Raw genomic sequence first — 22,980 nt, 5'->3', positions numbered from 1 at the left:
CTGCCTCGTATTTAGGTCTTTCATCCATTTTGAATTTATTTTTGTGCATGGTGTAAAGAAAGTGGTCCAGTTTTTCATTCTTCTGCATGTCACCCTCCAGTTTTCCCCACACCATTTGTTGAAGAGATTGTCTTTTTTCCATCAGAAATTGTTTCCTGGTTTGTCGAAGATGAGTTGACCATATAGTTGTGGATCCATTCTGGGTTTTCTATTCTATTGTATTGATCTAGTGTCTATTTCTGTGCAAGTACCCTACTGTTTCGATCGCCGCAGCTTTGTAATATAACTTGAAGCCGAATCGTGATGCCTCCAGCTTTACTTTTCTTTTTCAAGATTTCTTTGGCTATTTGGGGTTTTCTGTGGTTCTGTACAAATGTTAGGATTGTTTGTTCTAGCTCTATGAAGAATGCTCTTGGTATTTTGATAGGGATTGCATTAATTCTGTAGATTGTTTTTAGTGGCATGAACATTTTAACATTTGTCCTTCCAATCCATGAGCATGGGATGTCCTTGCATTTCTTTGTGTTATCTTCAGTTTCTTTCAGCAGTGTTTCATAGTTTCCAGATCTTTTACCTCTTTTGGTTACGTTTAGTTCTGGGTATCTTATTATTTTTGGTGTATTTGTAAATGGAATTATTTTCCTAATTTATGTTTTTGCTGCTTTATTTATTGGTACAGATTTCTTTATGTTGATTTTGTATCCTGTGACTTTACTGAATTCATTTTATCAGTTGTAGCTGTTTTTTTGGTGGAGTCTTTTGGGTTTTCTACATAGAGTAGCCTGTCATGTGCGAATAGTAAAAGTTTACTTCTTCTTGTCAATTTGGAAGCCTGTTATTTCTTTGTGTTGCCTGAGTTCCAGGCTGGGAGCGGTCATTGGATGTCATCACTGGATACGGCCACTGTTCCTAGTGTTGCTTTTTATTTTTCAAATTCAAAAAGAACTATAACCTTATAAGTAAAGGAAGCAGTTCTCAACTTGTTCTCTCTCCACCAAAATTTCTGCTTTCCAGACTTCATCACTTTTAACGTTCTAAGCTATTCTTCGGGATACCGGATCCCATGCTTCCAGGTTTAGTACTCGTTCTGCGTGTCTCTGTGTGGCCAGCGGTCCCCTCCCTGCCCTGGCGGTTTAGTGCCGAGCACTGGCAGGACGAGCTTCTCCGCTGCATGAGAGATGCTTTCCACTGTCGGAAAGAGGCTCCTATTTCTCGTGGGTTTTTTGCTTTTACATGTCACCGGAGTGCGCAAAATTCTACACACAGTTATTGTCCCTTTGGACGCGTTGCTCTGGCCTCCGCTGCTGCCCAGAAGCGAGCTGGCAATGTGGGCTCTTGCCACGCTCCTGGAACCGCTCCTTCTCCACGGATGCGCACAGAGTGCTGTCCTTTGTCCCCACGCACGTGCGTGTGGGCTCGAGAAGAGTATTTGTTCTGTGCAGGGTGCTGCTGTGGGTGGCGTTCCCGCTGCCTCGTGTGTCCTTGTGAAGCCGGCATCCGGACGCTGTGTGTTTACATCTCTGCCCTAAACCTTTCTCTCTCGCACGCGGTTCTTCTCCCGTTGGTCTTCGTGTCTCTTCAGTAACATCTGCTGTCTTTTCCGTGTCCTCGCCTGCATCTTGGTTCACCCCCTGCTCCCCATCTTCCCTGCCTTCCTGGTGCGCTGTGCGTGCTTACAGACCGGAGGACAGGCCGTGTGGACGACCCGGCCTGTCTTTCACTCCTGGGTCCTCTGAGTGTCGCTGCGTGGGGGGCACCCTGCACCCTCTCTCCTGTCCCTTCGCACAGGTGAGAGGGGCTGAGATCGGCTGCTGGGGTGGGAGCCTGGGCAGGTCTCCTTATGTGGCGGGAGCTCTGATGTGACTCGGAGTGAATGACTTCCTCTTCCGTGCAGCCGGGATGGCGTCAGGCCGTCTTCCCCAGAGAGAAGGGAGAAAACAGTGACTCCATTACTTGCCGCCCTTGTGGCTCCGAGAGCAACGCCAAGTTACCAGGTCTTAGTTCGGCAGCTCAAGACACACAAGTTTCTGGTGGATTACACGTACGCTAGTGCCGTGGGCTCGGTGTCCGTGTCCCCCCGATTTCATTTGGTGAAACCCGAGCACCAGCGGGGCGGGTCAGCAGCGGAGTAAGTCGTGAGCGTGCGGCCTCCATGATGGGGTGAGGGCCCTTCCTCCACCTGGGGACCCAGGGAGGACCCTGCCTGCGCCCCAGGAGGACGTGGGCCCTCACCTGGGCCCAGCTCTGCCCGCCCAGCCGCCCGCACTGTGAGGGGCAGGTGCTGGGGAAGCCGCTCTGTCTGCGGTCGGTCTGTCTGTCTGTCTGACCGCCCAAACGGAGATGCTCAGAGGGGAACAGTGAGCCTCTGCCAGCCAACCAGCTCGTCCCTTCTGGGGCGGGTGGCGCCACAGAGCCACGCCTGAAAGACACGTGTGAATACATAAAAACCTGAATGGTCTCTGCGAAGATGGCCCCATCCGGGCACACACGTGAGCACGTCCACGTGATCCCACTGCTCGCGGCTGTTGGCAATCTGCCTTTTTGATGCGTGTGCACATCTAGCTGGCAGTATTGTGGCCGCACGTGTGGCCCCTTCTAGCTGGGTGCGACGTACCACGCTTTGTCTCGCTGCGCCCTCTGCTGCCAGGCATTAGGTTTGCACCCCCTTTGGGACTATAGAGTGTGTCTTCTTGTTCACTGGCTTTGTCCACACACAGAGGTGTGCTTTCCTCTGAATCCCAGGACTCTGTCTTCCCTTCCGCCCACATGAACGGTTCAGAGCTGACGTGGATGCTTGCTGTGAAAGAAGAGACATGCACTCTGCTGTGCCAGTGACCACACGGGCCACAGTGTCCCTGGTGACGGGCGGCACACACGCCTCCTGGTCCTGAGCTCATGCGCGCGTATGTATGTGCATGCACCCTGTCCCCGGGTGTGGCCATGGGACCACGCACCTCAGAGTGAGCGGCCTCCTGCAGCTCCTGGGCCCTGTAGTTATGAGTCCCTTTGAACTGCGGGCCCCTGGGGAGCTCCTGCGGTCTCAGGACTGTGTGCCAATCCCGCTCAGCACCAGCCTGACCAAGGAGGGCTGTCAGCGGGTGCCCGGCTGGAAGAGGCCCGTGTGCTGCCCATGGGGGGGGTGGGTTGTGGAGGCCCTGTGTGCTCCTGGGTGTGTGTGTGTGTGTGTGTGTGTGTAGGCCCTGCGTGCTCCTGGGTGTGTGTGTGTAGGCCGTGCGTGCCCCCTGGCGCCTCAGGAGGCCGGTTCTCCAGCACAACAGCCAGTGGTCCCTTGTTCTGGAGGGGAGAGATCTGTCTCGCTCTCCCCCCCACCCTGTGTGCTTAGCCACATGCCCTCAGCGGAGGGAGGGATGCTTGTCACCACTGCCATTGGGTCTGCATGTCATCTGGTCCCTCGGGTGGGACAGGGGACAGACAGGGCTCAGGAACCAGGCCACCCCTGTCAGCCTCACGCTGGCCCAGCCCCTCCCTCTGCTGGGAAGGCCACGTCTCTGCCTCCCCGGTGTGGCCTCTGAGTTTCTCTCCACTACAGCAGAAGTCGGACGATGTCCCTCCAAGGTGTCTTCAACCCACACATCCTGTGGGCTGCTGAGTGTCCCCGTCAGAACTGTCCCCATGGCCCCGACAGCTCTAGAGGGCCGGGGCTATGGACTCACAGTGTGACCTAGAGGCCTGCACTGGGTGATGAAATTGTCTTCTCCAGGATTACCAGTGTCTCAATAACCTCTGGGTGTGTAAACGTACGAGTATCATGAGTCCTCAGATTTAGAATGGTCTGAAGACGATGTCAAAGTGACATCATAACCGGACCCCGGCCTGGTGTTGGCCCCATGTTCTGTGAGATGCAGCAGCTGGTGCCTGATCCCACAGGGGCCACTCAGAGTAGATTCCGGCAGAGTGAGGGCGTGCTGGCTAGTGCTGAGGCCAAGCAGAGGCTCTGGGGAGGTTCCCACAGCCCTGCCACCCTCCCCTGCTCTCCCCTCCCCTCCCCTCCCCTCCGTGCAGGGGCATTCTGGGAGCCCTGCATACAACCTGCTCTGGCTGGAAATGTGGTCTTCAGGTTCCTGTGTCTACACCAGGAAATGCACTTAACGTGCAAGCAGTTCTGGGCGTGAGAGCACTTGTGGGTCCGTGTACAGAAGTCACTTGCACCAGGTCACACACTGGGTCACACACCTTAACACCCGGTGACTAGTGACTGACCTTGAACTCTCTCACTGTATAATTACTGTCAACACTGATCTCCTAATAAGATACTGGGATACCTGACGTTGTAACAATTTTTAATCTTCTCCCCTGACCTATGAACTTAAATACCTTTAAAAAGTCCACACGTTTAATCACTTTTATTAAAGTGCTGACATTACACAGGATCCGGACAGGACCAGAGCCACAGGTTCTGTGCTGTACGTGGGACGGACAGCATGTGGTGTCATCTTCTTGAGGGTCCTCACATTAGTTCCTGGTTTTCAGAGGTAGTGTGATACAATATTCCCTTTGTCCTCACCGTTGAAATGGTGTGGCTCATTCATCAACATTCAGGATTTTTTAGGTTCATTTTGAGTGAGAATGCGTGAATGTGTGTGTGTGAGCAGGGGAGAGGCAGAGAGAGGGTCCCAAGCAGGCTCTGCACTGTCAGCACGGACCCTAACACAGGGCTGGATCCCATGAACCATGAGATCAAGACCTGAGCCGAGATCAAGAGTCAGACACTTAACTGAGCCCCCCAGGTGCCCCCATCACCATTCAGTTTTGCTGTAGTTTTTCTTGCTGTGGGGAAATCTGTGTGTCGGTACATTTTGGACCAAGAGTTGCCAGAGGCCCTTGGGGACAGTAGCCACTGCTTCCTACATACTGTGAACAATAGGTGCTTCTGGGTTGCTCAAGATGCTGGGAAGTTTGAGATGAGTTTGCACTTGCTGCGTTTGGGTAAGTAAAGCACTTCAAGTACTTGATTTTCAAGTAACTTGGGGACATATTGTTTAAAATTTTAAGATTATGAATTGAGACCCTGAAATTGGAGGGCTGACACTTTGGGGAGTTTAATCTGGTTGGATAAGGATCTATATTCTGACCAAAGAGGCGGTTTTATTTCTCAGTGTATGGAGACGTGGCTGCAGGCGCATTGGCTGGGCACGAGTCATGGGCACAGTGGACATCCTGTCACGTAGACACCAAAAAAAGACAAACGTTTTTTCTTAGGAGCCCTTAGGATCTAAGGACGGTTTCCAGCATGTCACACCGCAGAGGCGGCCATGGTCCTTGGGTTGTACAGGACACCCCAGCCCTTCCTGTCTCCCAGCCAGGGGTTTATACCGTTTGACCCCCTTCCTCCAACGCACACCCCTCACTGTGCCTCTGGTATCCACAGATGTGTTCTTTTTGTTGAGCTTTTTAAGATGACACTAATAAGTGAGATTTTATAGTATTTAAGTTTTCAGTTGGCATAACTTCTTTGAGGTCCAGCCACATTGTCACTGGACTTCTTTTTTTGTGGCTGAATCCCATTCCCTTGTTCGTGTGTACTACGTTTCCTTCACATGTCTGTGGAAACCGGGTTATTTCCTTACCTCGACTCTTGTGAATAATGCTGCTCTGAAAACGCGGGTGCAGATGCCCCTTCGATGCAGTTTTTGCCTCCTTGGAATCAATACCCAGAAGTGGAATGCTGGATCACACGGTAGTGCCGTTTTCCATCACTGGACAGAGCTCCGCACTGTGTTCCACGGTGGCTGCACCCGGTGCCTCCCCGCCTGCAGCTTCTCCCCATCTTCACCAGCACCTGCAGTTCCTGGTGTTTGAATCCAGCCATTGTGACAGGTGTGCCGCATTTCTCTCTGGTGAGGGTGATGTGGGCACCTTAGTGTGTACATGTCTTTGGAAAAATTCCTGTTTTTATCTTTTCCCCATTTTAAAATAGGATTATTGTTTTCTTGTTACTAAGGTAGAGTTCTTTATAGATTTTAGATATTACCACCTTATCAGCTACATGGTTTGCACATATTTTTTCCTTACTCTGCAGGCTGTTCTTTCACTTTGTTGGTCGCTTGTTCCACACAAACTCTGTGGTTTGGTCCCAGTTGTGTTGCTTGCGCCTTCCTTGGGTGTCACACTCAAAAATCATCAAGACCCACTTTGAGGGGCTTTGTGCTGTTCTCTCCTAGAACTTTACAGCTTTCCAGCCTTTTTTTCCTTCAAACATTTTTTCAATGTTTATTTTTGAGAGAGAGAGAGAGAGAGAGACAGCGTGAGCAGGGGAGAGGCAGAGAGAGAGGGAGACACAGAATCGGAAGCAGCTCCAGGCTCTGAGCTGTCAGCACAGAGCCCTATGCGGGGCTCAAACCCACAAACCCGTGAAATCATGACCTGAGCCGAAGTTGGATGCTCAACCAGCTGAAACACCCAGGTGTCCCGGATGGTTTTCCAGTCTTAAATTCTTTAATCCATTTCTAGTTACTTTTATGAGTGCTGTAAGACAGTGGTCCAGTTTTTCCAACACCATTTACTGAGGAAACTTGTCTTTTCTACACTGACTGTTACTGGCTCTCGTTAGGTACTAGGTGACTGTGGGTTTATTTCTGGGCTCTTGGTTCCGTTCCCTGTGTTTGTGTGTCCCTGTGTCATTGCCAGTGCAGTGCTGTGGTGTATGGGTCACCACAGCTTCGTAATCCGGGAGCATGGGTCTTCCCATGTTTTCTTTCTTTGTGGTTTTTGGCTACTTGGGGTCGTTTGTGGTTTCATACACATTTTTAGGATTTTTCTTTGTTAAAAAAAATACCATTGGAATCGTTGAGGGATCTCACTGAATGTGTAGTCAGCTTTGGAAAGTATGGAGATTTTGACAGGATCACTGGAGTCCATGAACATAGGATACTTCTCCATTTATTTCTGTCTTTTTCACCAGTGTCTTGTAAGTTTTCAGTGTAGAGCTTTTCACCTGATGAATTATTCTTTAGCATTTTATCATTTTTGATGCTACTGTAAATGGGAGCATTTTTTAGAAAATTCACTGTTCATGTAAAGAAAGGCTACTGAATTTTGAATATGAATTTGCACACTGGAGATACACTGAAGTCATGGATTAGACCGGACATTGGTTTGCTGGAGTCTTAGGCTTTTCTATTTATAAAATCATGTATTCTGCAAACAGAGACAGTTTCACATATTCCCTTCCGTTTCTGATGCCCCTTCTTTTCCTAGTCCGGGTGCCCTGGCCAGGATGTCCAGTGCTGGGTTGAATGGGTGGGGGGCATCCTTGTTTTGTTTTTGATCTGAGAGAAGCATTCCAGTTGTTCACCACTGAATGTGATGTTAGCTGTGGGCTTGTCATTTATTACCTTTAGTCTGTTGTTCTGTTCCTTCTATACCTAATTTGAGTTTTTAATCATTTATGGGTGTTGCATTTTGTCAAATAGTTTTTTGCATCTATTGAAATAAGAGTGTTTTGATTCTTTCATTTATGAAGGACTGTGTTCATTAACTTGCTTAGTTGAACCATTCTCACATCCCAGGGATAAATTACACTTGACCTTGGTGAAGGAGTCTACATGTGCTGAACTTTGGTCTGCTAGTATTTTATTGAGAATTTTTGCATCCGTATTTACCAGGGATACTGGCCCATAATTTTCTTTGCTTGAAGTGTCCTTTTCTGGTCTGCTGTTAGGATAATGCTGGCCTTCTTGTAAAGTGAGTTTGGAACAGTTTGGTAGAATCACCAGTGAAGCCAACTGTCCCAGGGCTTTTCCTTCCTTGGGAGACTTTTATTACTGATTCAGAGTCCTTAGTAGGAAATGGTTTCTGCGCATTTTCTATTTCTTCCTCATTCAGTCTTGGTAAGTTGTATGTTTCTAAGAATTTACCCATTTTTCCGAGGTTGTTTAGTTTGTTGGCATATGTCATTCATAGCTTCTTATGACTCTGTATTCACAACCTATTAGTGCCACGTCTCATTAACATATTTTGTTCCCATGGCTCCTGGGTGAGTCTAGCTAAAGATCTGTCCGGTTTCTGTTTTCAAAGAATCAGCTCTTAGTTTTGTAAATCTTTTCTATTTTCTTGTTCTGTATTTCACTTATTTCTCCTCTGATCTTTACTGTTTACTGCGTTCTGCCAACTTTGTGCCCAGTTCTTTTTATAGCGCCTTGAACACAGCGTTAGGTTGTTTACTTGCGATCTTTCTTGTTTCTGCACGAGCTTCCTCTTAGGACAGCTTCTGCTACAGCCCCCAAGCTTCTGTGTGTTGTTTTTCCAGTTTTGTTTGCCTCAAGATTTTTTTACTTCTTTGATCCATTGGTTGTTCAGAAGAATGGTTTTTAATTTGCAGGTGTTCCTGAGTTTCTCACTTTCCTACGTTTTTGGTCTAGTTTTCGACCACTGTGGTCAGAGCTCAGTCTGTGGCACGGGCATCAGGCCCACAGAGCCGAGTGCCTGGCCCACTGTGGCTGTACACAGTTCCGTCCGCCCCGCCGAGTCACGGTCACTCACCGCAGGCTCCTCTGCTTTGCAGTCCTGCTGCCATTTATCATCTGTGTAGTTCCATGTGACTTCTGCCACTTCCAGTGTCACCTGTGCGCAGAGACCTCTCTTCCTCATTGCCTGAACCCAGGTCTTCGACCGATCTTTGAACTTACAAGGATTTGATGTCCCACAGAATGAGCCCGTGAACTCTGACCTTCCTGGAGGAATGTCTGGGGCACGTGGGAGAAAGACTGCAAAGTTACAAATGGAAATTTCGTTGATATATGTGTCGATAGGGAAGCTGAGAACAAAGAGGTCCCCGGGACTGGACAGCACTGCTGCTGGCTCACGTGTCCCCCCGGGACTGTGGCCATCTCTGGCTCATCTGAACACTGTAAGAAGGCCTCTTCCATCGAGAGTGGCCCTCCCACAGGGCAGCCCTGACCAGCTGGCACCCACCCCCTCGGGGCTCCTGGGGCGTCAGGTCTTTGGGTCATTCGGCAGGTTAGTTAATAAGCCGTTTTCCCTGTTCTTGGATACCGTCAGAAGCCATGGCCATCATGCACCCTCTTGGTCCAGTGTCCATGGCTGCTTCATTTTACATTATGTATCTAACGTCAAAGTATCCGAAAGCACGGCCTGCCCCCGGAAGTCCCCCTCCGCTTCCTCACGCAAGGAGAAGCCCAGGCCCAGCTGGCACCTGCTCAGGGGACCTTCCTTTCCCTCCATTCCTTTCTTCGTATTAACACAAACCTTTGAATCCACGGTGCCAGGTGTGGCCAGCCTGTTCCAGAGCGTGGGAGAGCATCCCTGGCAGCCTGGACGTGCCAGTGGCGTGTGTGACTTCCGCAGTCACGGGCAGCAAGGGGGACCTGAACGGGTGCAGACACGGAGCAGGAAGGGTGGCCGTGCTGGTTCCTTTTCTACCTTAAAGCTCCACGGTTACTGTTCATTTACTACCTCAGATCTGATCTTTCTCTAACTTTTAATTAGGTTCAGGGAGCAAGTTTCCGAGGCTGGAAGGAAGTGACTTCTCTGTTTAATAAGGACGATGAACAGCACCTGCTTGAACGATGTAAATCCCCCAAGTCCAAAGGGTAAGTCTCCGTGGGTTCAAGTGCGATGGCCTCCAGGGAGGCAGGTGCTGTAGGTGACATCACCTCGAAACCGTGGTCTGTCCTTCCCTCTTGCGGGCAGATAGGGTTTCCTTCCCCAGGGAGTAGACAGAAGTGGGTTGTACTAATTTTGACGTTCAGGAGACAAAAAGTAAGTAAAATGTTTTTCTGGGAGAAGGTCACAAGGGAGCTAGAGATTATGGAAACATGAGAGACGGTGTTTCTCAAACGAGCTCTTGAACTCAGACTTGTAAGTGGAACACGTTAGCCTTCAAGGGGCCTGCAGCCATGCTGGAGAGGTTGTAGCTTCAGAGAATCAAGGAAAAAAAGTTAAAAATGCAAAGGATTGGTGAACTGTAAAAGAGTTTGGAAATTGAATATATTTAAGCTGACACGTTGTTTATTATAACTGAAAGTTTTAAAAGTGTATTTAAACATGAAAATATAAATTCAGCAACAGCAATTGCTGACAGCACGTCTGACTGGAGGGAAGTCTATGCGAGCCTGATCACAGACCAAGCACTTGTTCGAGGCGCCTGGGCAGCACCACGGCCATGACTTCTGCGCACACTCCCCTGGCCGGGCTGTGTGCGTGGGTCCCCTCGGTCCACATCCTGGTGCCCAGGGCCGTCCTCCACACTGCGGTGTCCTGTCCTCACAGGCATGGTGTTCGGTGAATTCCCACTTGGTGCTTCAGACTCGCCTGCTACCTGGGATAAGGCCTGCTAACGGTGGATTTGATAACTGGAATGTTCATCCCCATAGTGTTACCTCCTGTTACCTGCTTTGCTCGGATTCTCGAGTGCCTCGCTGTGTGAGAGCTGGCACCCTTCCTGTGTGCTGCCCGGCGTGGCATCTTAAAATACACTTTCGGCTTCTCCGACACCTAGGGACTAAATCTCTTTACTAACGTTAACTAAAATTTTACACAATAGATTTGTGGTTACTTTCTAAATCACTGAAAGTTTTCCCAGGAGTGTTCTGTGTATACAGCAGACACTTCTTGAGGCCCCAAAGGCCACGGTCACCAACACTTGCCCATCTTGTCTCCCGCAGAGCTAACTTACGGTTGAGAGAAGAGCTGAAGACGGAGAAGAAATCGGGATTTTGGGACAATCTGAGTTTAAAACAAAACATACAGTCTAAGAAGCCAGATGAGATTGAAGGCTGGGAGCCTCCCCGACTTGCTCTGGAGGACGTGAGCGCCGAGCCGGGTGACCCCGCGAGCAGCCGTCCGTCCGGGCCGGGCTGGGAGGAGGGCGCCAGTGGCTGCAGCAAGTACACCAGCCTGGCAAGCTCCGCGAACAGCTCTCGCTGGAGCCTCCGCTCGGCCGGGAAGCTGGTGGGCATCCGACGGCAGAGCAGAGGCCACCTGACAGACGACTGGGAGGAGCTGGAGTGACCTGTGGGCGCACTGCCCCCGGGAAGGGCCTGCGGACCCCAGTGGCACCTGCGTGTCCCCTCCGGTCGTGCGTGGGCTCTTGGTCTGCGGCTTCCCAGCATGTCTGTTCGGGTCGAGTCATTCAGTCCTTGCCGTGTGGACAGTGGGGCATCTCCTCTGTGGGCTGGTGGGGCCCCCACACCGTGGTGCCCATCCATGGAGCCGCCTCGTACAGGCTTCGCCGTGTCCCCTGCCCCTCGCATGTGGCACCTGTGACGTCCTCTCTTCTCAGCAGGAAGCTGTAATCCAGGCGTGAAATGAATCTTCCAGAGGTTACGTTCAATTTCTTTTAACCTGGCAAATTAAACTTTCTCTCATTTTAAATACTGGAAAAGCAAAGGCTACATTTGATCAAGCATGAAACGCCATCACGCGCACACATCTTCATCTCGTGCCCTGGGAGGAGGCGTCCCGTGTGCTGGGTGGTGACCACGTGTGCGTCTCCCAGGTCCTGAACTTGCGCATCTTGATCTTCACATCCTCTGATTGCAGGTTAAGGAACCATAAAGTGTGGATCAGTTTTAGTGACTGAAAACTCTTGGCAGATGCTAAGTTGCTGATAGAGTTAAAACTGTATAAAACACTGCAAGTGCCTCTTCTCTGTGATGTCCGGGAGTCTGGTGTTCAAACAGAGGCTGCGCGCGTCTCCGCGGCAGGCAGCTCACCAGTCTGTCTGAGGTAATGGGGTTTAAAGAAAAAGCAGAGGGGTTTTCTGGGTTAAAAACAAACCTCCATTTACACTGTGCATACCTCTTGTGAAACACACTGTCCTCCTCCGTGCTGCTCATTTAACCTCCTTGGGGGTCACCACGCAGGCCTGATGTCAGGACTCCCGAGGGGGAACAGTGTCCGTCTGTCCTCCGTCCGTTTAGCCGTCTTTCATCCATCTTGTGGTAATGAGCAGCTTACCTGACCGAGTCTGGGAAGGGGGAAAGGTTTTAGTGGCGTTTAGTCCAGTTTGCGCGGGAGCCTTGTAGTGCCGGGGGCGGGGGGGCGGGGGGTTCGTGTTGCAGGGAAAGCCTTGTTTCCTCAGGTAAGTGGGGCAGTAGCTAGGCCACCACCCCATGTCCCCTCCAGCCGTGCCCACGGTGGCAGATTTATGCAAGGATTGTACAGCGGGAGCTGAGGCCCCGGGAAATAAACACTGTGTCCAAGGCTCCACGAAGCTGCCTCCTGGGGGGAGGGGGGAGGTGTGTCTGTCCCCTGCGGGCTGCTGCAGAGTCATGCCGGGGGATGCTAAGTGCCTGTCACTCACCTCTGCGGAAGTCTGTGACGCGGGGTCGGCACCCTCCTCCTTTGTAACGTTGTTTCTAAAATCTGAAGACAAAGCCAGATGGGAAGTAGAATATGCACTAGAAAATCATTTTTCCTGTCTGCAAAGATTACTGTAGAAATAAACTCTTCTTCTGTTGTGTCAGATTAAATGAATATGTTTGTGGTTTTTAATATATTTATTGATGTGCTTTGGGAGAAAAGTATTTTTCCTTGATAGAATTTACCAAAGCAACTTTGTGCAGTTCACAGGTTTAGAAGGACGTGGTTTTGATGTGGGGTTTTGTTTGCATCCTGTGAACACGCACCTTCACTGTGTAAAGAGCAAGTGGTCTGTGCTCCCACTGTTGCTGGTTTTTTAAGGGAAAGTGAGCGGCTTCAAAGAAAGTTAGAATTCATTCTTAATGCTGAGGTTTTAAAAAACATTTCCTCTTTCATTATTAGTTTGCATGACTATTGGTGTCTACCCAAGGCGAATGCTTATGGGGACTTTAACCACTTAAAGCTAACGGCACTTTTCTTGATACCTTAAACCTCATTTTAAAATGCAAACAGTACATGTAGACTTTTTAATAAATAAATGCCAATTTCAACGTAAGTGTTCAAGATGTATCTTTTGCATATTTGAACTACCTTTTGTCACCCTCAGTCTTTGGAGGAGCCAGGTCCCTGCACCTGTGCGCAGGGGAGGGGCGTGTGTGCTCTGGGGCTTAAAGATACAGAGCTCTGATAAGCAAGTGTTCCCTTCACGCAGCTAAGCATCAGGAACATCTGGCAACAGGAGTTTTACTTAATCAGTTAAGTGCTTATCTTTGAGAGAGCGCCTGGGGGGAGGGAGGGATGGAGGGGGACACAGAATCTGAAACAGGCTCCAGGCTCTGAGCCGTCAGCACAGAGCCCCACGTGGGGCTTGAACCCACTAACTGTGAGGTCATGACCTGAGCTGAAATTGGATGCTTCAACGGACCCAGCACCTTTATCTTTTTAAAAGATTACCGCCCTTAAGACACAAGTCTCTGGGAAAATGGCCCGTGTCTGAGGAGTCAGGTACATACCTCAAGAGCTGGGGAAGCAACGCGGAGGGACAGCCGTGGGTCTCAGGGCACAGGCACTTTCAGGGAGGGTCAGGGGGCGCGGCTTTCCTTACCACAGGCGTCCTGAGCGGTGGTTTCAGCCTCTGGAGTGTCCCTTCGTTGTCTCAACGGAGGGCCAGTCCAAGTCCCGTCACCCTGGTCGTCCACACCCTGCCTCACCCCTGGGGTGGCTCCCCCAGGTCGGGCCCAAGTGCATGCTCCCCGGCTGCCCCCCAAACCTGCCTGTGGTGCAGGGGTCCTCGTGCGTCCAGGGAGCTTCCTCCGCCCGCTCCCTTTGCCCGGTTACTTGTAGCCACTGCTACGATGCGGCTTTCTGCGTTTTCTGCTGCTTCCTCAGCGGGTATTTCTTTGCCTGAACAAAAGACCAGGACCAGATGGCGCACTACTCGGTAAGCCTTGAAGATTAGTTGGCTAGGACCACCTTTCTAACCCTGGGGTGCTTTGCAGTAAGTGTTCACCACCGTCCCCTGGGTGAGGAGCTGAACCCTGGGGTGGGCTTCGGGCACAGTGGAGGCAGCGTCAGGCGTTTCCGAGCGTTCCCCGGAGCTGGGGAGCCGTCTGCCCCCGTCCACGTGTGGGCTGGCCGGCCGTGGAGGGCTCGTCTGTCTGGCTGGCTCTGGGCAGGTCTCTGCCCCCAGGTCCCCCCTTGCTGGTTCCAGACAGTGCCCCAGAGCTGGGCTCCCACAGAATCCATTCACAGGCCCGGTCTGGGCCACACAGAGGCCGCGTATCCTCAGTAAAGGGGTTCACAGGGGACCCCACCTGGCCATGGCTCAGGTACCAGGGGGCTGGTCCCAAGCCACAGGCCCTGGCCCCCTCCCTGTGCGTACCTGTAACAGGTCATTTATAAGTTAGGCAGTGACACTTGTAACAACAAGCTGTGGGAGGAGACATGCAATGAGGCAGGCATGTGGCCTCAGGCCACTGACAGCCGCCTGCTCTTGTGGATGGCTGGGAGAACACTGAAACCGTCACTCTGTCGCTCCTCTGAGTGTGACTGCAGAGGCTATGACCCTGGGGTGACCGCAGGGCTGGCTCAGACACGGACTTCCATGGAGGGTCCACTCAGTAACTGCCGTCAGGTGCCCGTGCAATCAGAGCACCTGGGCACCCCGGTGACCCTCTGCAGGGGCCTCGGCAGGCCCTCTCGTGCCCTCAGGGCTCCCCCGCCTCGTCACCTTGCGCTGGCAGCTCCCCTGCGCTCCAGTCGTGCTGGCTTGGCCCCGGGGACACAGACTTGGCTCAGTCACCGTGATGGCATCAACAGCAGCAAGGCCTTCCGCACGCTGTGTCCAGACCAGGGTCTGCACCGCATGCAGGTGGGACAAGGTCACCGTGCGCATGAGTGGCCGTGGCCAGCCGGCCACCCTGGCCCAGGGGTAGGGGCAGGGAGGTTGTGTGTGCTTGTATCTGGAGGTGAAAATAGGCTCATCAGATGCATCATCTGCTGAGAAGACTTTAAATTCAAACCCTTCCTCTTCCGAATATTTTGTTACTTTCTAAATAAAGCATTGGTGGCATCTTTCCGTGAGACGGTTGACACCCACTGGCCTGATGACATCTGTGGTTTCGAGGGTGTGTCCCCGCCCCCCGTGCACGTCTCCTTCTGGGGGAGCCGGGATGGAACCATTCTCCTCAATGGGCACCTCTGGCTCTGCCATGAGCCTCCTCCGCCTCCAGGGTTTGCGTCCTGGCCTCTTGCTCAGAGTCTCCTGTGGGGTCACCCACCGTCTCTGCCTGAACCAGCGCCACGTTCCTTCTCCACAGATCGAAGGCCGCTCATGCAGTGATGCTGGCGATTTCCACCGTGGTTCTTGCCTTTTCATGTAAAAAGGAAGCACTTTCTGTGACAGGCCAGCTGACAGCCCAGCCAGCTACCAAGTCATTTTTTCAACATTAAGAGGGGATTCATTTAAGCATTTAAACGTAAACTACAGACATGATATTTCAACTTTAAGTGCCATCAGTATGCACATCTAAAAATGAGATTCCCCTGAATCATTACTGTATCGAGGGCACAACAAAATTACTCACGCAGAGTTTTCCATTTGGCTGAAAAAGATCTTTTTAGCTCTTTTTTCTTCAAATCCAGGATATGGTGTATGAATTATGTTGGCTTGATAAAAACCTTGTAAATGCTAAATATAAGTTAGGGGGTTAAGCTTCCCCAAACGGTGGAGGCAGATCCGCTGTGCTGGAGGCTCTTTTTCCGCCACCTCAGTGAGCACCATCATCAGGACGTGCTCACTCAGGGGCCAGACACTCCGAGTCTTTTTCTGGTGTCGGGCCTCCAGAGGTTGTGATCACATCGCCAGGCGCTTAAAACTTCGGTCTCTTGGTCCACGTTCTCATATCCACCTTGGTAGCAGCCACGCTGTGCAACAAGGCTGTCCATTTGGATGGATAAATGTATGCAATTAGAAATTAATGTCTTAAAAAAAAAAAAAAGAAATTAATGTCTTAACATGTTTTTCAGAATTGCAGGTGAGATACTTTCATTGGTGATAGAGGCTGTGTATAATTTCAGGCTTCCAAACAATCTATTATTACCTTTTTGGGATCACTTCTATTGACTGTAATTTCCTAAGTCAAGATCAGTGTTAGAGTTTTAGGAAAATATTTATAGGATTTTAAAAAGTGCAGTTTACCTGTATTTTCAAGAAAGCTGAACGAGTCTGGAAGTGGAGAGGAAATAACCATTCACTCCAATGGAGTTTGGAGAAGTGGGTTATTTTTGCCCCTTGATCACTAGAATTTCCGAATTCTCTTCCCTGGAGACTTCAACACTGGTCAATAGGCTATCTGGAGACACCAAGAATTTCTGTTCTGCAAGAGTCTCCAAGCTCACCACACAGAAGCACATGAAGCCAGCTTTCCTTTGGGGGCACAGAGGAGGCTCCATCTGCCCGGACACACTCACGCTGGGTACTCTGGGGAGTGCCACATCCTCACATTTCTTCACTTTATGTTTGGGAGCTTCTGTGTCTTCAAAAGTAACAAAAAGCTTGGAAAACTGTATCCAGGTATGCACAATTACCTCAAATAGAATTATGGGTAGCATTTACAATTTTCTGTGTATTGGCTTTTTATAATGAACATACATTACTTTTCAAAATACCTGTTACCTTTTTATTGCAGAAGTAAAATGGAAAAATATCAAACATATTTTTCTCTTCTATAAGTAATAGGTTGGCAGACTACAGCCTACTGGCCAAATCTGGCCCACCACCTGTTTTTGCATGGCCTGCAGGAATTATTTTTACATTTTTAAATGGTGAAACACCTAAAAGAATGCTATATCATGACATATGGAAAGGTTATGAAACGCATGCTTCTGTGTCCACAGCGTCTGGCATGTGGCACAGCCCCTCGTGGGGAGGCTGCCTGCATCACGGTGTCACGGTGGAGCGTTTGGGGGTAACGGAGCACATGGTCCACAAAGACCATGTGTTTACACAACAGGTCTGCTGAGCCTGGGTATAAAGTCCTGGGTGTACCCACCCTTCTGGTTCATGATGATCTCATTTGTTTTATCGAGGTGCCCCTGACTGAGCAAAGACATTACAGTCAATCTCAGACATCCTATAGTTTTATTATCTTCATGTTTAAACAAACAGTTAAGGGGGCGCCTGGGTGGCTTAGTCGGTTAAGCATCCGACTTTCGCTTAGGTCATGATCTCGCGGTTCGTGGATTCGAGCCCCGCGTCAGGCTCTGTGCTGACTAACAGCTCAGAGCCTGGAGCCTGTTTCAGTCTGTGACTCCCTCTCTCTCTGACCCTCCCCTGCTCACGCTGTCTCTCTCTCTCTCCTAGAAATAAATAAAACATTAAAAAAAAAAAAAAAAGATTATAAACAAACAGTTAAGAATTCAGCAAGAAGATTGATAATCACACCTGTAGCAAACAGTGACAGAACTGAAGGAGGAAACTGGAAGCCCCAGGGTAACAGTGCAGACATCAACCCCCACGTTCAGTAAGGGGTAAGGTCTACTGAATGATAAATCAATTTACCACACATGTTAACAGAAAGGGGAAAAACATGATTTCAACTGATAGAGAAAAAGCATTTGACAAAAAAAATACTCAACTCAGAAGGAATCTGCCTGATCTTACAAAAGGACGTACAGTTAACAAAGATGGAGAGCTTTTTCCTTGAAGATCAAGAACGAGACAAGGACCTCTCACCACTCCTTGTGCACATCACACTGGAAGTCTTTGCCACAGCAATTAGACAAGAATAAAAGGCATCCCCATTGGAGGAAGAAGCAAAATTATCTGTTTATAGATAACATGATCTTATTTGTAGATACCCAAAAGATTCTTCCAAAAAAAACCACAAACAAACAAACCAAAAACCACCACCAAAAAGTATAATAAACAAGCTCAGGAAAGCTGCAGGATAAAAAATCAGTATCAAAACAACAGCTGCATTTATATACACTAACAATGAGAAATCACAAAAGGAAATTAAGAAAATTTTATAAGAGCAACAGAATAAAATACTTGAGTAAACTCCACAACAGAGGCTAAGTACCAAACCCTGAAAACTACACGACGTGGCTTAAGGAAATTAGAGGAGACACAGACATAGACACCCTGTGCTTGTGGGTGTAAGACTTGGTATTAAGATGGCAGCACCACCAGACTGATCCATAGATTAAATGCAGTCTCATCGAAATCCCACGGCATTTTTTGCAGATAAAGACTGTGAAATTTACATGGAATTTCAAGAGATCCCAAATAGCCAAAACAATCCTGAAAAAGAACAAAGTTGGAGGACTCACATACCCTGATTTCAAAACCTATTACAAAAGGGCACCTGGCTGGCTTGGTTGAGCGAGTGACTCCTGATTTCAGCTCAGGTTATGATCCTAGGATCGTGGGACTGGGCCTCACATCAGGCTCTGGGCTGAGCACGGAACCTGTTTGGGATTCTTTCTCCCTCTTGGGAGAGAGAGAGGGGGGCTTGCATTTCTACAGTAATGAAAATAGTTTGGTCCTGGCATAAGAACACATTTAGACCAATAGAGAACAATGAGTAGAACAGAGAGCCCAGAAATAAACCCTCACGTACACCCTGATCTTAGACAAGGGTGCCAACACCATTCGGTGGTAGAAAGGGCAGTGTTTTCAACAAATGGTGCTCGGAAAACCAGATATCCACACGTGGAAGAATGAAGTCAGGCCCTTACCTTCCACCTTATGCCTAAACATAAAAGCTAAATAAAACTAAAAGACATGGGCAAAAGCAGGGAGAAAGTTTCATGACCTTGGATTTGTCAGTGATCTCTATGGAGATGAGAAGGTCAGCCAACAAGAGGAGAGAGAAATAGGCTCCATCAAATTACCACTTATAAGCATCACGGACATAACAGTGAGGAGGCAACCTTCACAATGGGGGAAAGATCTTCAAGTCACATACCTGTAAGGAGTTCGTATCCAGAATATAGACAGAACTCCTGCAACCAGACAACAAACACGCAGCTTCACTAAAACATGGGCAGAGGACTTGAACAGACCTCTCTCCAAACACACAGATGCCAGCAGACACATGAAAAGATGCTCAACATCACTCATCATCAGGGACACGCAAATCCAAATCAAACCACCACCTCATGCCCATTAGGATGGTTATTGTGCAGGAGCAAAACAGCTGCCTCAGAAAAGGACAAGTGTGGGATGAATGTGGAGAAACTGGGTCACGTGTGTGTCGCTGGTGGGGCATGAAATGGCTCGGACACCGGACAGCACTTCCTCAAAACAGGAGTAACACAGAATTGGCATCTGATCCAGCAATTCTGCTTCGGAGTGTTTTCCAAAGGAGTGAAAGGAGAATCTTAAACTTTTATTTTTTTAACATTATGTATTTTTGAGAGAGCGTGCACGTGGGAGAGGGGCAGAGAGAGAGAGACAGAATCCGAAACAGGCTCCAGGCTCAGCTGTCAGCACAGAGCCCGACACGGGGCTTAAACTTGTGAACTGCAAGATCATGACCTGAGCCAAAGTTGGACGCTTAACCAACTGAGCCACCCAGGCACCCCAATCTTGAGAAGACTTTTACACACCCATGTTCACAGCAGTCAGAAACTGGAAGCCACCCAGTGTCTGTCAACAGATGAACAAAACAAAGTGTGGCCCATCCACGCAACAGAACATTACTTCGAGTCAGGAAACTCACACCCGCCACAACACGGTGGACCTCGAGGACATTATTTTCAGTGGAACGAGCCAGCCACAAAGGGACAGATGCTGTGTGATTCTAGGTATAGTATGTATCCAGGGTAGGCTATCCATGGACACAGAGTAGATGGTGGTGCCAGAGGCTGGGGATCAGAAGTCAGAGTTTAATGGGGACAGAGTTTCAGTCTGGGAAGGTGGAAAGTTCTGGAAGAGGATAGTGGTGGCAGCTGTACAATGTGGATGTACTTAATGCCCCTGGACACTTACCAGTGGTTAAGATGATACATTTTGTGTATATTTTACCAAAATTAAGGTGTTGAAAATGACACTGGAGTTTTCTGCATAGATTGAACAGTAGACAAGTGGTTATATTTACCTGTGCAAATTCCTCAAAACGGCTACCAAATAAAAGTTATGTTTTCACTCCAAAAACCGAAACAACAAGGCGAGAAGGTCCCTCCCATCTGACGTGGCAGGTCGCATCCTAAGCAGAAGAGCAGCGTTGGTTGGAGGAGCCGCCTTCCCAGGGAAATGTGACCCTCGTGACCCGGAGGGCTGCGTCCTGGCTCCTCTCTGGCCGAGGGCTACAAGCCCGGTTCTCGGCTGCGACGCTCCCTGCGGGCTCGGCCTGACCCTGCGTGAGAGGGCAGGACGGCAACCGACACATGGTGGGTCACCCACTTCTTCCAGTGCGGGTGGCCTGTGGGCCACCTGCCACCATGCTGCCCACACGCCAGGCACCCGTGCAGTACAACAGACGGGCGAGGGTGCATGGAGAACCAAGCAGAAACAGGGACTGTCAGCCCAGAAGGTGTTGGCAGGCAGGTGCCCAGGGCAGGCAGGGCCGGATGGCCTTCCTCATGCCTGTCCAGACCCTCTGATGGGTCACTGCGCAGTGTCTGAAGGTGCCCGAGGTGGGGAGGAGGGAGTGGGGTCGAGCATAATTTGCACACACAGCTCCCAAAGGAAGTAATGTTATGTTTCATAAACCATGAGATCTTTTGCTTTTCTTTTAAAAAAAAATTTAATGTTTATTCACTTTTTGAGAGACAGCATGAGCGGGGAGGGACAGAGAGAGGGAGTCACTGAATCTGAAGCAGCTCCAGGCTCTGAGCTGTCAGCACACAGCCTGACACGGGGCTCGAACTCACGAACTGTGAGATCATAACCTGAGCCGAAGTCAAACACTTAACCAACTGAGCCCCCACCCCAGGCACCCCAATCTTCTGCCCCTTAAAACTGGTTTTCAGAGGGCACGTCACTGGCGGTGACTGGGGAGAAAGTGTGCCGGCTGGTGCTGTAGTGCAGGCTGCCCGGGAGAGGAGCTCTAGGCAAACGTGCAGACCCAGGCGGCCTTCTCCTCTGACAGGGAGCAGGTTCTCCAACAGGGAAGCTTCTCAGTTACCATGACTCACGTGGCGTTCTACCCAACGTTTAAGGGAGAATTAACATGAGTCCTTCACAAACCCTTCCCCGAAAGAGCAGCTGGACCACTTTCAGGGCAAGCTCATTCTCAGAGGCCATCTTCACCCTGGTGCCCAAGCCAGACAGCAGAACAACATGCAGACTGAGGCCTCTTACGAAAAACCCTGCGTCTGACACCAGCACACCCAACCAACCATGTAATGAGGGTGTCAGCTCACAATGCAGCTGGCGTAATGCACACAGATCAAGCACTGCGGGTGCCTGGTGGGCTCAGTCGGCGGTGTTGAGTCGGAGCCCCGCACTGAGAGTAGGGATTACTTATAAAAAATTCTTAATCAATGTGATAGACAAATAGGATGAAGGATGAAACCACATATCTCAACAGATGCAGAAAAAACAGCTGACAAAGTCCAATATTCTTACGATTTAAAAAATCCCCAAAAACTAGAACTGGAAAGTTCACCCTCAACCTGATAAAGGTGTCTGCAGAAAGCACACAGCTGACCTCGCCGTCACCCTCAGAGGAGAGAGACGACAGACTTCTACGCCCTGCTGTTAACCTGGCAGCTCCGGTCCTGACCCCAGTGCTGAGGATGTGGACTCGTGGGCCACCTCTCGTAAGGAATCTGTACAACTGCTCTAGGCCGAGTCGGGCTCAGCAAGGTCACAGGACACAGATGGACACAGTCAGATCCTCAAATATGGTCTTACGGCAGACCAAGGCCCAACAGCCATCGGCGCCACCTGCTGCACCGTGACAGGGGCCACCTTGGTCCTACGTGTCCACTCTCGGCTGAGAAACATCTTTCTGTGCCTTGAAACAGGCAAAGTGGGGCTGCATCTGGATGGGCTTCCCGGACTGACAGTGCCCACGGGGCTCACCTCGTGCATGCCCCATCTCGGGACCAAAGGCACGTGAGACTTACCGTGGGGTCTCCAGCTGTCCGTGCCCTCACGTCTCGCCATCCCCTGCTCTGGCAGGCTCTCCACAGACCGGAATTCAAAAGCATCTACGTTCCAGGGTGTGGATTTATGACCATTCTGCGCCTCACCCCATCCTGCAGATGACTAATGGGTGCCTCCACGTGGCTGCTGCTGCCTTTGTCTGTGGCCTCGACTCCATGTCTTCCTGGACACGGCTGAGACAGCCGCTGGCTCGGCCGGGCCTCGGCCTGGCACATCCCAGGTCTGGGTCTGACCACATCCACTGCACGGAGACAGGCTGTGTTCCTGTCCCTGCAACACCATCACTGTTGTTTGCGGAAAAGAGCCCAAACTTTGATATCTTCTTAAGAAATTAATACAAAAGGCAACAGGCACAAGGTACACGTTAGGTCAGTGACCAAAAGCAGAACCGAAAGGCCAATAAAGACAAGGAAATGCCACTGTGCCTCGTCCTTCCCTTGGGAAGAGCGCCAAGGGAACCAGACGTGGCGGTGGCCGTCCTCAGGGACTCGACACCGTCGTCTCCGGTTGTGACAATTTCTGTCCACAGGACCAGTCTGAAAATGTCCTTAGACACGTTCATCTTGAGGTAATGGACTGCGCATCCCCGTTACTTCTGTTCAGAGCAAACACCAGAGGCAGAGCCCACAGGGCCTGACGACAAAGACCCATCTGGATGGTGCTAAGCAGCCAATGAAAACCATGCTTTCAAAATGCTGATGAGAAAACGGCTGCTTGTAAAGTGAAAATGGTAAACGGGAGGCTCACACTCCATGAGAAGCTCCTACCCGAGAGGCAGCGGCACATCCCGTGGGGAGCAACCATGTCACAGCACAGAACTTGTGCCCCCAGCGTCAGGACACAGGACAGGACACTGAAAACGCAATATCTTATAAGTATGCAAAACCGCAAACCAGGTAAACACGCTCGGCAGAAAAAAAACACCAAAGGACAAAGTAGAAGGGATTTTGCATGGGGGCCTAGGGGATGCCTGACGCTACTGAAAGATCAGAACCCACAATGCATTTCCAGTA

General features: G+C 50.1%; 2 protein-coding genes across 3 annotated transcripts in view; one reads left to right on the top strand and one right to left on the bottom strand.

Moving 5' to 3' along the window:
• The window catches only part of LOC120225747 (testis development related protein), a 48,487-nt gene extending 35,590 nt beyond the window's left edge, over positions 1–12,897 (top strand). For both annotated transcript variants that reach the window (XM_039223905.1, XM_039223904.1), the window contains 2 exons: positions 9,469–9,572; positions 10,647–12,897. In XM_039223905.1, the coding sequence (XP_039079836.1) occupies positions 9,469–9,572; positions 10,647–10,992 (450 nt within the window). In that variant the 3' untranslated portion in view covers positions 10,993–12,897. The remainder of the gene's footprint in view (positions 1–9,468; positions 9,573–10,646) is intronic.
• Positions 12,898–13,316: 419 nt separating this feature from the next.
• FBXO25 (F-box protein 25) overlaps positions 13,317–22,980 on the bottom strand; it is an 82,572-nt gene continuing 72,908 nt past the window's right edge. The window contains exon 12 of the mRNA XM_039223911.1: positions 13,317–13,749. Coding sequence (XP_039079842.1) covers positions 13,696–13,749 — 54 coding nt within the window. The 3' untranslated portion in view covers positions 13,317–13,695. The remainder of the gene's footprint in view (positions 13,750–22,980) is intronic.

The sequence above is a fragment of the Hyaena hyaena genome, unplaced genomic scaffold (genome assembly GCF_003009895.1).
Source record: "Hyaena hyaena isolate Hyena2069 unplaced genomic scaffold, ASM300989v1 scaffold_1498, whole genome shotgun sequence".
Lineage (NCBI taxonomy): Eukaryota > Metazoa > Chordata > Mammalia > Carnivora > Hyaenidae > Hyaena > Hyaena hyaena.
Note: the sequence above shows the minus strand (reverse complement) of the source record. Positions and strands in the feature narration are given on the sequence as shown.